This window comes from Geospiza fortis, unplaced genomic scaffold, assembly GCF_000277835.1.
Source record: "Geospiza fortis unplaced genomic scaffold, GeoFor_1.0 scaffold194, whole genome shotgun sequence".
NCBI lineage: Eukaryota > Metazoa > Chordata > Aves > Passeriformes > Thraupidae > Geospiza > Geospiza fortis.
Window position 1 is genome coordinate 4558619 of NW_005054322.1, and position 12359 is coordinate 4570977.

Below are 12359 nucleotides of genomic sequence, written 5' to 3' on the forward strand. Positions count from 1 at the left end.
TTGTGCAAAGTTGTATTAGAAGCATCAAATCCCTCTCTGTCTGACCTTGTGCCCTCCTGGCTGCCCATGGCATCTTCACCTCATACGATTTCTCAGCTGGAAAGGAAAGGAGGTTCTCTGCCAGCCCTGCAGTTAATTCAGGCTTTGTCCCACTTCTCTGCCAATTCTGCCTGTGTTAGCAGCTTTTAGCTGTCTCAACCCACATACCACATTGGCTGTACTACAATAACAGCTTAATTGTCACAGGATAAATCTTCTTGTTTAAGCATCTGAAGCAAGTCCTAGTTGGAAACTACTTTGCACGCAAAATCAGGGATGCTCTGGAGTTGTACCCTGGAAGTGCTGAGAACCTTGGTTTTATGGTGAGCCATAACAATACTCTCTTAGTTCTTAGAGCAGACTGGGAGCTAGAAAGCTGAAAAATTGGACAGCCCTGAGTCACAAATTTCTCAGGTCATGGGGCTACAGGGTCCAAACCCAGCTCTGAGACATCCAGGGTCTCTGGCTCTTGCAGTAGCTAAACCTCTAGGCCCATTCATGAAAGTTTGACAAATTTCTTCACCCTCCAGAAACCAAATTGGAGATAAAGTTAAAAACCTTGCTAGGTTTTCAAGAGCACAGAGTACAGCACTGTGCTTTGTTTCTCTTTGCTTTTGTTTTCAGTTGCATTTCTCCAATCATTCTCATGAAAAGACATTACTCATTAGCACTACTGAGTATACTTTGAAAACCTGTGGGCCACTGAAAGTCTTCCCATTGTCTTTTCTTCTACAACTCAAACCGCAAACAACACTTTGAAATGGCATTACTAAGTTCACAAACCTGAATGGATAGCAGCAGGTGTGATTGAGCTGGGTGGTTTTGCAAGAGCTATTTTTCCTGTCAGTTTTTAAAGTTTATCACCACCTCAGTAGTAAAGATAGTCCTTATGATTTACTTCCCTAATCTCAGGAGAATAAATTTAGCTATTTTCCTTAACACATATTTATTTCAGGACAGCTCAGTGGAACATTTCAGATGAAAGGCAGAACTGCCAAGGAGTCTCTAACCTTTCCTTCTGCAAGGAAAAGGACACTATGTGCTTCCTTAACATTACAGGACAAAGCCCTGAGTCAACAGGCCACATAAGCTTAAACCAACCCAAAAAAAGGCTTTCCTCATCTTCTGCCTTGCTGTTAAGGGACTGCCTTGTCCCTCTCTCTCCTCTCCCCCGATCACCCTCATTCACCCCAGAAACAGCCTCTACCCCACAGCAATGAAGTACCCAAAAACTAAGTGAAAAGCAGCCTCTTCCTGCAAAATAGGCACCACTGAGTTCATGAGCTGTTTCCATTCTAATAGGCCAGGGCAGTATTCTGTATCTTTTGCTCTGTGAGGAAAACACACACCAGCTGTTCTGACTTTCACGAAAAATTTACATTGAACACTCAATTTTCTAAGAAGTCTGAATTTCTCCTTGTCACTGACACCCGATATACAAACCAGCTCAAAGCCAAAAATTCTCAAAACCACAACCCTGAGGAGTCACTCTGCAAAGCAGATCAAAAAGAAATCCAAGTATGGAACTTCTGCTTTGAAAGTCTTCTTTAATCAGGCTCCAAAGGATGAATTCAGCAGGGCAGAACAGATTCTGTTGATTTATTTAGTTACTTATTTTATGTTTTAGTTCAGAGTCAGATTCTCTCCGTCCTCAGGTTACTGAAGGCATTTCAGAATGAAACATCAAATACCAGAGACCTCCCAGAAATCCATGTGACCTACCTTACGTAATTAACACACTCTGAGCCACTTGCTTTGAACCAAAAAGTTTAAAGAGGATTTCACTGAGGGTGCAAAGGGCTCCATGCCTACTTTTTGGGTTGGGTTTGTTTTCATACAACTTCCTGCACAAGGTGGAGGAAGCACAACATACACACATGCAAACATCAGCCCCATGGAAAATGTATCAGTGTTCCTTATCAGCTATTTCTGCTTCCACTGACAATCACTTTTAACTTAAAGTTAGTCTGTTGTTAACTAAAACCTTGTATTTCTACTACAGCAATAGTGTAGAGGGTCAGAGTCTCAGATGCAAAAATTAAAATAAAAATAAATTAAAAATTTATACAAGCTCAAATTCCTAACTGGGAGGATTTTGTGTGTTGGGTTGTACCTATCAAGTGGTCACTGGAAAAGCAGCAAAAGTAACTCGAGTCTGTGTCATGGAATTAGAAGAGAGCAGTAATATTAGCAAAAGCCCAGCACTATAAATAGAAAATGAGCAGCACAGCTCTTTTAGGAAGCACTGGCACCTAGAACATTAGAAAGGATGAACAGAGTGAGATCTCTTTTGTACACATCTGGACACAGCTTTCCTGGTTTCTGGAAATTGTACATCAGAAGTAGAGTTTTTCTCTGTGGGTACCTACACATTAATTGGCAACCTCATTTGTTATCCTGCTAACACCATTAACAGTACAATAGTTTTCACACAGCCTTCCAAGCTCTTTTGCTAGATTCATCACTGTTTAAAGTAGTGGGAGATCACCCTTTGTTTTGGCTGAGGCTCCTGGATCTCAGCATTTTCTGTCTGAGCCCCAGATTTTATGTATTTTATTTATGCAAAAACCCCCTGATTTCAGCAGAACCATTCAAACACACAGCTACATCCACAGGCAAGCACTCACAGAATCAGGGCAGTGACCAAACACAATGTTATTCCCATCATTCTGCTGTTCTCCCAGCATAAAAACCTTTTTGGTCTTCTACAACATTACCTCATACCTTGTCTGTCTTTTTTTCTTGTTTCTCCAGTATGGCCATGCTTTCTTTCAGAACTTTCACAATCTCAGCAGGATTTTTGTGCGATTTACTAAACAAAGGCATGGTCTTCCTTCACCTGGATTTCTTCCTTCAGGATAGAAGAGGACTGCCTTAAATCAAACAACAAGCAAAAACAGCTATTAAGGCTTATACAAAAATGCAATAAAAACACACATAGACACTATGAACAATAAAAGGTTGCACCTCAGGCACTACACTTTGCTTCAGCCACCCCGTGGAGCAGTGAAAGCTCTCATGTGTAGTTCTTGCAAGTTCATTGAGGATTCACAAGCCACCATTAGAACGTGGAAAGCAACTACTCAGCACCTGCACAGGAGCTGGATGCCTCCTGCAGGAAACTCTGACCTACAGGTCAGCACTGCAGCAAGTCCATGCCCACGTCCAATGTATTTTGGACACTGCATATCTGGCAGGCTCCACTAGATTTCACATGTGGGTTTCTGTCAGACTTCACCAGCTCCATCACAGCGCAGAAAACCAACTGTGGGTGCCAGCACACCAAAAGCACCCTTTGTTTAAAGCATTGCAAAATGGAGTCCCAGCTTCTCTGCCATCTCTCCTTCTTCTATTGCTTTGCTTTTTCAGCCTAGGGGACCTTGAGAAGAAATGGCTTAAGCTATCCCCTAAGTCTGACAGACTCAAGAATCTGTGGGTCAGATCTCACAGGTGTAGAACATTGCCTGAGTTAAATAAAGAACAGAGGATCAGGCCCAAATATAAACACAAACATATTCATTACATTTAAATGACAGACTGAGCATTTTAATGAAAATGGATTGTTTGTTTAACTTGAAACATTCTTCTTCTGTATGGTTAGAAAGGCAAATACTACATCACTGTGTTTATATATGAAAGAAACCAAGTAGCTGAGTTTCTGCTTAGGCTGTGAATTCTTATGGGTTTTGCTGAGGGTCCAATACAAAGATCTATTGAAGTCAAAGACTGACTACAGATGGGAATATATTCTGGTTAGAAGCTCAGCACTGTTCTGGACTGCATTCCAGTTTGTACAATAAAAAAGAGGTAAAAAAGGGGGTTGGGAAAAAGAACAAAAAGCAAAAAATAATCACAAACTTTCATCTCCTTCCACAACAAAAGAAAAACATCACAATTCCTCCACACACACATTTGTAAAATTAGTTGTGAAAACATAAATACACACACAAACACCTTCAATCCCATTATTCTCCAACGTTTGCTGTTAAAAAAAGCTTTATATGAGAGGTTTCAAACAAGAGAACTAAAGAAGCACAATATGCACAGAGTAAAGAAAATCCAGTGGTCCCAAAGAACCAACTCCTCTCATGCTTCCTTGTTACTATGGGCACACTACAGAGTCCATCAGGAAATATGATTCCATTTGAGCCATACATCCATGTGTTACTAATCCCCAAATAACCTATGGAATTAATACCCTACATACATTGAATGCATATGGAATGTATAGAATGCATACATTCTATTGCAACTATAAATAGTAACCATATAAAACAGCCAAGTACAAAATTAATTCAAACTTTAAAAGCAAAATCTATACAGGCTTTGTCCTATTATCTTATTAAAATAATTTCAAAACACTTCTGCAGAGTATCTTTACAAGACGAGTTTCCATGACACACAGGAAATATTTTTGAATGTCTTATTTAAACCAAAAGTTCTTTTACAGTGTCCAAAATAGGTGAGTTTGTATATAGCTTCTCATTTGTTGCTAGGTCAGTTTTACAGGGATATTTTCACATTCAGTGCCTGAAACCTCACCACTTTCAAGTTCCCATTTTCAAGCTCCTCATGGTCCTGTTCAAACCCATTTTTATTTCTCCAGCTTTAGCTACATGACCTTCGCTCCTCAGCTGAGCTCACAGCTTCAGAGTCCTGCTCCCGTGCAGCTCAGAGGTGAAAGTTTTGGCAGTACCAGTCACCAGAGCAGAATCCCACCTCAGCCTGACAAGGTGCAAGGTTGAAGCCTGGGTGCACTAACAAGTCACCCTTTGGGGCACACACAAGCACTGGCAAAGACTGTGAGGCCAGTATTACACAATAAATTGTTTAGATGCTGCTAGCAAGCGCCAAGCACTCCGTAATCCCAAATGTGGTGCAAATAGAAGATTAATAATTCACAATACACTTTGAGAAGGACCTGGTTCTGCATGTTTTTATTATTCTGAAGGCATGGCATGAGGATGTGATGATGCAAGAGAGACAGAGTCTGAAATCAGGAGCTTAACAGGCAAGTTGCATTTCAGAAAAGAATTCTTTTCATCCAGGGTGGGGTTGGTATATTCAGATTGCTAAAGTCATCCCTTCATCTTTTCCTCTCAGAATTCTTCACACAAAGGAAAGAAAAGGGGGAGATAAATTGATTTTTTAAATTAAGTACTCATGAGCTGGAGGTTCTGAGATTTTTTTTTAAATGAAGTTCACATTTCTAACAGAAATGCTTACAATAAACTATTATTTCCTCTCAAAAAGTAACTTACATGGCTTTCTAGAGTAATGTGTCTGTATTTCAAATAATCCCTAATTTTGCCATAGAACCAGCACTTTTCCACTGCATAGTTCCAGTATCACCAGCAAGTCACCAGAGCACTGCTTGGTGATAAAACACCACTTTTTTCCACTACATACCCTACCAGCAGCTTAATCACAGCAGCAAAACCACCAATAATAGGGCAGGAAGGGACTCAAGAAACTGTTTAATTCATTGCTCTGTTGAACAGAGCCAAGTCTCTGCATTACTTCATTAGATACGAAGTTTTAGATACAAAGCAAAGAGGGAAGAGACGCAGATGTGCATGAAACAACATTTTTGGATGTATCCCTTCTCAGGATACAGTTTTTAACCTGGCAAAAGATGATCCATCACTTCAGCAAATGCATACTGGCAGCTGCAGAACCTTTTGGTTGCCCATGCAGGAATCTACTAGGGGACACGTGCTGTTCACAACTACAGGCAGAAGCACATGGGGGTAAAGTCACTCTGCTGAGATTTGGGAGTTGTGTTCCTTAGTCTTATGGCTGGCTATCCAATAAGGCAAGTGGCAAAACAAGGACTCCTCACCTCCAGTGTTTTGCTCCCCGTGACTGGAGTTTCCAGAATCAAAGAAAGCACAAGCTCTTATTAAAGAAGCTTTTATCACAGCTGGGCATTTCTGTCCTGTCCTCCTCTTTGTACCAGCTCTCAGCTCTCTAAGCTTTTTCTTGGAAGGTTTTCTGTTCAGTAGAGGCACTAGTTTGGTTTATAGGCCTTATTATTTACATCAATTATTTCCAGTATGTTTTTTGGAACTTGTTTCTTTCCAGGTACCTAGTCCTCTGTCAAGGTTGCTCGGAATATCACAGTAAGTTCAAAAGTTACCATGAGAAGAGAATTGGGATGAGAAATGGACAGCGTGACCACATAACTTCAGTCTAAAAATAACTGAAAAACTAAGATGAACGACAACTGAAAAAATGCAACACAGGCTCACCAAAGGTAGCTCATACTACAATCCCTTATAAATATATTTTAAACAGAGAGAACAGAGTAGAATCCATGTATCTAATGTGGAAATGCATTGATTTGAATGTAGTACCAAAAAATTAGTTGAAGAATAAAATTATTGTGTCATCTGACTGAGAAGGCAAGAGCAGTCTGGGGATGGGATCATTAGAGAGGCATTATTTAGAGAGGCATAGGAGTGAAGAGCCTATCCAAAAATCGTGGTGACTGAAAATAGAAAGATATTATCAACACATTACAGGACTGGAATATCATTACCTGGGAAACTGGATGGAGTCAAGAACCAAAGTAATAAAAATGGGATAAAAGTTATGAGTAGAAAGTATTGGATAATGTTGAATGGTAGATGAGACACAGTTTGTAGATGTTCCAGATCCCCAGAAACATTCAAGATCAGATGGGACAGGACTCTGAGCAACCTGATCTAGTTGAAGACATCCATGATAGAGGGAATTGGACTAGAGGACCTTTAAAGGTTCCTTCCAACCCAAACCATTCTAAGAATATCTGCTCCAAGCTGAGGACTTACCATGAGAAATGATGAAAACAAGCAGCTGGTGACATACACAAACGCACAAGTATTTTACAGATGTGAGAAAGACAGATGCAAATTTGTGATGAATCACAAAAATAATGGTCAGTAGAGATCCAACAGGATTTATGCCTTTGTACACAGTGTTGATAGACCTTCATACAGAACACTGTAGACCCAGAATCAAGTAGAATCAACAGAGGTTAGAGTGGGTGGAGAGAAGGACACTGGATGGCCAGAAAAATGGGAAGGCCAGCATGTCTTGGAGGCTAAAAGTGCTCACCTTCATAAGTTCAGAATAAAAACACAGGAAAGCTGAAAAAGTTATTTCAGCTTAAATAACAATAACACTTTATTTATGCAGAAGCAAATGGCTAAAAACTGCTGATGTATAAACTTCAGCTGGAAATGTAAAGGTTTCCACCCATTGGAGCTTTGAGGTTTTAAAATTACCTAATCTACCAGGCACACTACAGAGCATCTGTTCATAAATTTTCAACACTGCTGTCTGGCAGCAAGGGACAGGACTGAATGAACTCCTTTCTTTCCCACTTTCTAGGAAAACTTTTCCATCTAATGGTTATTCAACATATGTTTTCATAACATCAAAAATGGATTGTGGACACTCCTGAATTCATAATGGAGAACCAGTCAACCTGTGAAACATTTAGTTTTGATGATGTTATTTCAATGGTGCTCTTGAGAGGCGCTTATGAGACCAAGGAAAGAAACAGCTGTATCTTACCAGACCAACTCTCCTGGTCTCAGAGATTGTCTCTCCCAGTCATGAGGAAAATGCCTTGGCAGTGCTGTAGGAGGAAATGAAGTTTCCTAAGCCTGCTGTTTCCATCAGTGTGAACATGACATTTCAGACACCAGAGTTGGAGTGTCCAGCACATTTTAGAAACTCTACTTTTACAAAAATACTTTCATGGAATACTATTCCATCTTTGTTTGGGAGAAAAAAATGGCACTGATTTTATGTTAGATAAGCCATAGAAACACCAAAAGGAAACAATAATGAACCACTTTCTAAATGTCAGCCTGTTTCTGTTCAAGTTAGAAAAAAACCCCACACAGACCAAAGCAGTGAATTGAATCCAGAGCTGAATGTGGTTTACAAGACATGACTTTTAGAGTATTCGGTAGCTTGTCAAAGTTACCATCCCTTCATATTCAGGGCATACAGTCTCTCAGAGGTCTCCAACTCTACACACATTCAACAAAGATGGAAAACACAATTTCGAAAAACCTATCTACCTACTTTTATTCTGTCTCTCCTGCAAAGGAAGAAGCTGAAACACAGAGAGATGACAAGACTTAACCCAAGGCCACATACAAAAAAATCGGTGGCTGTGTCAGGAATGCAACCTAGATCATGTGACAACAAAGCCGACACTTTATCAGGCTTCAAAATATCTCTTCTACTGGTTTATCTGCTCATAAAGAGAAAGTACTAAAAAAAAATTTAGCACAGCTATAAAGTACAGACAGAGATCTAGTTTGTAGGCACTCTCCACAATTGTAGGCACTCTCCACAATTTCTCTGCTTTTAAGTCAAATACTTCCTCAAATTATCATAGTGCAACTGAACTTGTAAGCACAATGAAAGAAAAATGCACACAGCTACTCCACTCTGCTCAGCAGCCCATCCCACTATGAAGTGACTCAGTGAAGCAGCTCAGTAACAAAGGCTTCTTCCTGCCCACAAAAGCAAGAATGGAAGAGAGCATGTGAGCCCATCCATGCACTCTTTGCAGATGCTCCTCTGGACGAAATATTTGGTCTCCAAAAATAAATGAGAAAAAAATTTCCCTCCCATGAAGTATCAGACATTTGTCTTGCCTTAGCTCCCAACCTTCATCAAGTTATTGATCAGAATCAAAACACTTCAGTAACTCATATTGTGTGATAGTTTCTGGGGTGGAAAAAAAGACCTTCATTTCCCAGTCACTGCAGTGTGCCCATGACCCACATAGGTCCTGGTCCTGAGTTAGAACACTTTCTTCATCATTTTGTGTAATTCAGTCTCCACATAATGGAAGAGGTCCTCATTTCTCCTTCCTGCCATCTTTGGGAAAGCTGTGGAAGCCCCATGCATGGTGAGCACCCAGAGAAGGCCAGTTTGTCCTTTTGCCCTCCCCAGTGCACTCCCCTCACAAAATCCATGTTTTATTTGATATGCAGAAGGAATCATGGCCATGGAACAGGCAACTACTCTGCAAATTCTCAAAGAGTTGCAGATTTTAGAAGGTGCACTGCAAATGAGACAAAAGATTAACAGAAGACGGTACAGTTTTATGGTTAGGGTGAATGAATGCCATCTCTGCTTGGCAACTGGATTTTTCCAAAAACTCAAGAATTTACTCATCATAAGCTTTGATGTTGCCTACTTGTTGCATTACCTGAAATGAAGATGGATATTAGCTGAAACTTCACCTGAACACACAAAACATCACAGTAATGCCTACCATCACCACAAACGTCACTTTTTTACCAGATGGTAAGCATCCTGAAGATCGACATGGAAAAGAAGTAGGCAGCTCTGCCCTTAATCTGATCACCTCTACAGAATGAGAATAATAATATCACATCATTGTTCAATTCTGTTATGAAACTGAAGGCACTCAGGTGATGCTCCACTCAAGTGCTGTGGTGCAGCTCTATGAAAGCACTTAAAAAAATTATTCACTCTTTTTAACTGAGTGCTTGAATGCCACTTTAGTAAAAGACAAGGGAAAAAAACCTATATGTACAGTCTTTCAGCAAACACAGGGGATAAAATGAAACACCAAAAAGCAATCTGGTCACTGAGGCACTCTATTTTGATAGATGCTTTGTTCTGTGATGACACCCTGATCCGCATGTATTCACATCCCTACAGCCTCTGTGGGAGCCATTCAGCTGTTGCAGGGCCACATGGAGAACCAGGTCAGGCAAGTGACCCAAGTTAACAAGAAATAGCCTGCTGGGGAAAAAAAAGGTCACACAGGTTTCCAGTCCAGTTCTGCCCAGAGAGAGTCTAGAGCTGTACCAGCACAGGAGGGAAAGAAGGGCATGGGAAGAGGGTAGGGCTGCTGGAGCAGATGCTACAGCTCAGATATTCACCAACCATACCCAGAATGGGGCAGTGATGATCATAAAGGGGGTAAAAATGTGTGGCAATACAAACAAAATAGTAATAATAGAATAGTTTGGGTGGAAGGAACCATAAAGATCATCTGGTTCCAAGCCCCCTGCCATGGGCAAGGACACCTTCCACTAGAGCCCCATCCAACCTGGCCTTGAACATTTCCAGGGATGGAGCATCCACAGCTTCTCTGAAAAACCTGTGCCAGTCTCACCACCCCCACCATAAAAAATTCCTTTTTAATACATAATCTAAATCTATCATGTGTAGGGTACAGAGAACAGAATTGAAGTTAAGGACATTTTGCTACCTTGTGTCCTTCTATTGGAAGTTCTATGTTTCCACATCCACTATTATTATCATTAATAATAATAATAATAATAATTTATTACAAAACAGCATTTGCACACTGCAATGCCAGGTAATATTCAGATTCTCACCCATGCAGAAATGGCATCATACTCACACCACCATCATTTATGTGTATCACAGGATCACATAGGCTCTCCCAGTCGTGCTAATGAACTAGTTAGAAGTGGTAGGTTATTACTTCACATTCAATAAAGCTAGAAATATACAAAAGGTTTTAGAAATATACAGAGGTTTTACAGCCACCAAATTTGCAGGATTGATGAGTCAAGAATATTTGGAATCCCAATTTGCATTTGCTACCACAGAGATGTTAAAAACCTAAAAGATTAAGAATTCAATTCCATGCCTAACTGTACTCCATAGCAAAACTCCCACAAACTCAGTCATGCAGAAGGAGCTCTCTTAACAAACGTCTCTGAAGTACACACAATTCTAACAGAAGAGCCCTTAACAGCTTTTCATTCACTTAAGTAAAAGGAAAACCAAGTTAAATATCCATTTCTAGTAGGAATAGTATCTGTAGAAATAATGGAAATTGGTAACATAATTTAAATAACACAGGCAGCAGCCAAGAGGGAATAGGACTTCCTCTAAATTAATTAGTGAGGAAGATGGATACTATTTTTGTATTTGGTCCAATATTACAAAACTTACCTCTCTACACAGCATTCACTTGATCAGGTTCGTAGCAAGTCCGCTGTGTTACTTTCAATAGCTTCAGTAGTAATGGATTAAAATAATTTTCTATAGCAGTAATTTCACTTCACCCATAATATTAGCCCAAGAAAGAGCCTTTGCTTTTAAGAAAGACCCCAATTTCCCTTAAGCTCCATTAAAGTTCTGCCGGATAAAGACTTCATGCATCGCCCATGGCACAGAATCAGCATTTCCAGTGGACAGGAGTTTTCGGCTGCAAACGAGGAGCTGGGACATTTACATGGGCTGTTCCTTGTGGCAGCTCACACGGGCGCTCATCCTCCCTTCATCTCCTTCCTTCCCCTGCCTTATGCAAGTGGCCACGCTCTCATTCCTCTGCATCTCAGGGGCCAGCCCGCAGCTGCAGGCAGCCCGCGGAGAGGAGCAGGAGAAATGATATATTGCAGATATTTTATTTTTGGAAACCACACGGTAAATAAAGCCATTTCCAGAGATATTCCATGGACACGGAGTGCTTGGTCGCAGAGCCAGCGCCTTATGTAACAGGAGGAGCATTGTTTAGGGTTGCCTGCGTTAAAGAGCCACTCCTGGTAACACAGTTTACAAAGCTATAAAAAGCTACCAGCCTAACTATCGAGAACGAGCAGGCAAGCGGTTTGTTACCACAAGGCTGGCGCTAGCTGGAAAAAAAGGAAAGTTTCGTTAAATCCCTCAACTTTCCGCGTCTCGGAGGACATCACCTCGGCTGGCACTTACCGCGGGTGGGAAGCTGGGGGCTCCTAGCGCTGCCCCATGGCCAGGTGCTGAGGACAGCTCTGCCGCCTCCCGCAGCCCGGGCCGCCGGCAGCCGCCCTCAGCGATCTCCCATTTAATTCCGCTTTATTCCCCACGCCGGTCGCCCACAAGTGGCAGAGCCCGGGGATCCCGCGGTTCGGCCTCCCGCTCCTCTCCCGCCGGGCGGCCGTCAGCCTCTGGAAAAGCGTGAGCAGAAAGGATCACTTGGACATGCACAGGCGCTCACAAGCAGCTGTAAATTTCCACTCCCCGCTGCCTGCGGCTGCACTCCCGGCTCCTCGCTGCTCCTGCTCCGATGAGCTCTGTGCCTGGGTGTGCGCTCTCCCCCACTGCCCTCCCCGCTTCCCACTCCCTCGCTCGTCTTGCTCACAGGCTCACACACACACGCCCCCCAAACTCCACGTCAGAGGAGGAACGCGTGGAAAAGCAAAGGATGAAGTGATCACTCCGCCGAGAGATTTCCCCAGGGTTAAGGGAGGACGTGCGACAATTTCGCATCACTTCTGTAAGTTTCCATTCCTCCCCAAAGTCTGCCGGTGCAGGGGGAGGCA

At 41.8% G+C, this 12359-nt stretch overlaps 1 protein-coding gene across 1 annotated transcript in view; it reads right to left on the bottom strand.

The window, feature by feature from the left end:
* Positions 1-12101, bottom strand: part of CAB39L (calcium binding protein 39 like) — a 43513-nt gene extending 31412 nt beyond the window's left edge. The window contains exons 1-2 of the mRNA XM_031056823.1: positions 11770-12101; positions 2764-2912 (exon numbers count right to left, since the gene is read on the bottom strand). Coding sequence (XP_030912683.1) covers positions 2764-2865 — 102 coding nt within the window. The 5' untranslated portion in view covers positions 2866-2912; positions 11770-12101. The remainder of the gene's footprint in view (positions 1-2763; positions 2913-11769) is intronic.
* Positions 12102-12359: the final 258 nt, after the last annotated feature.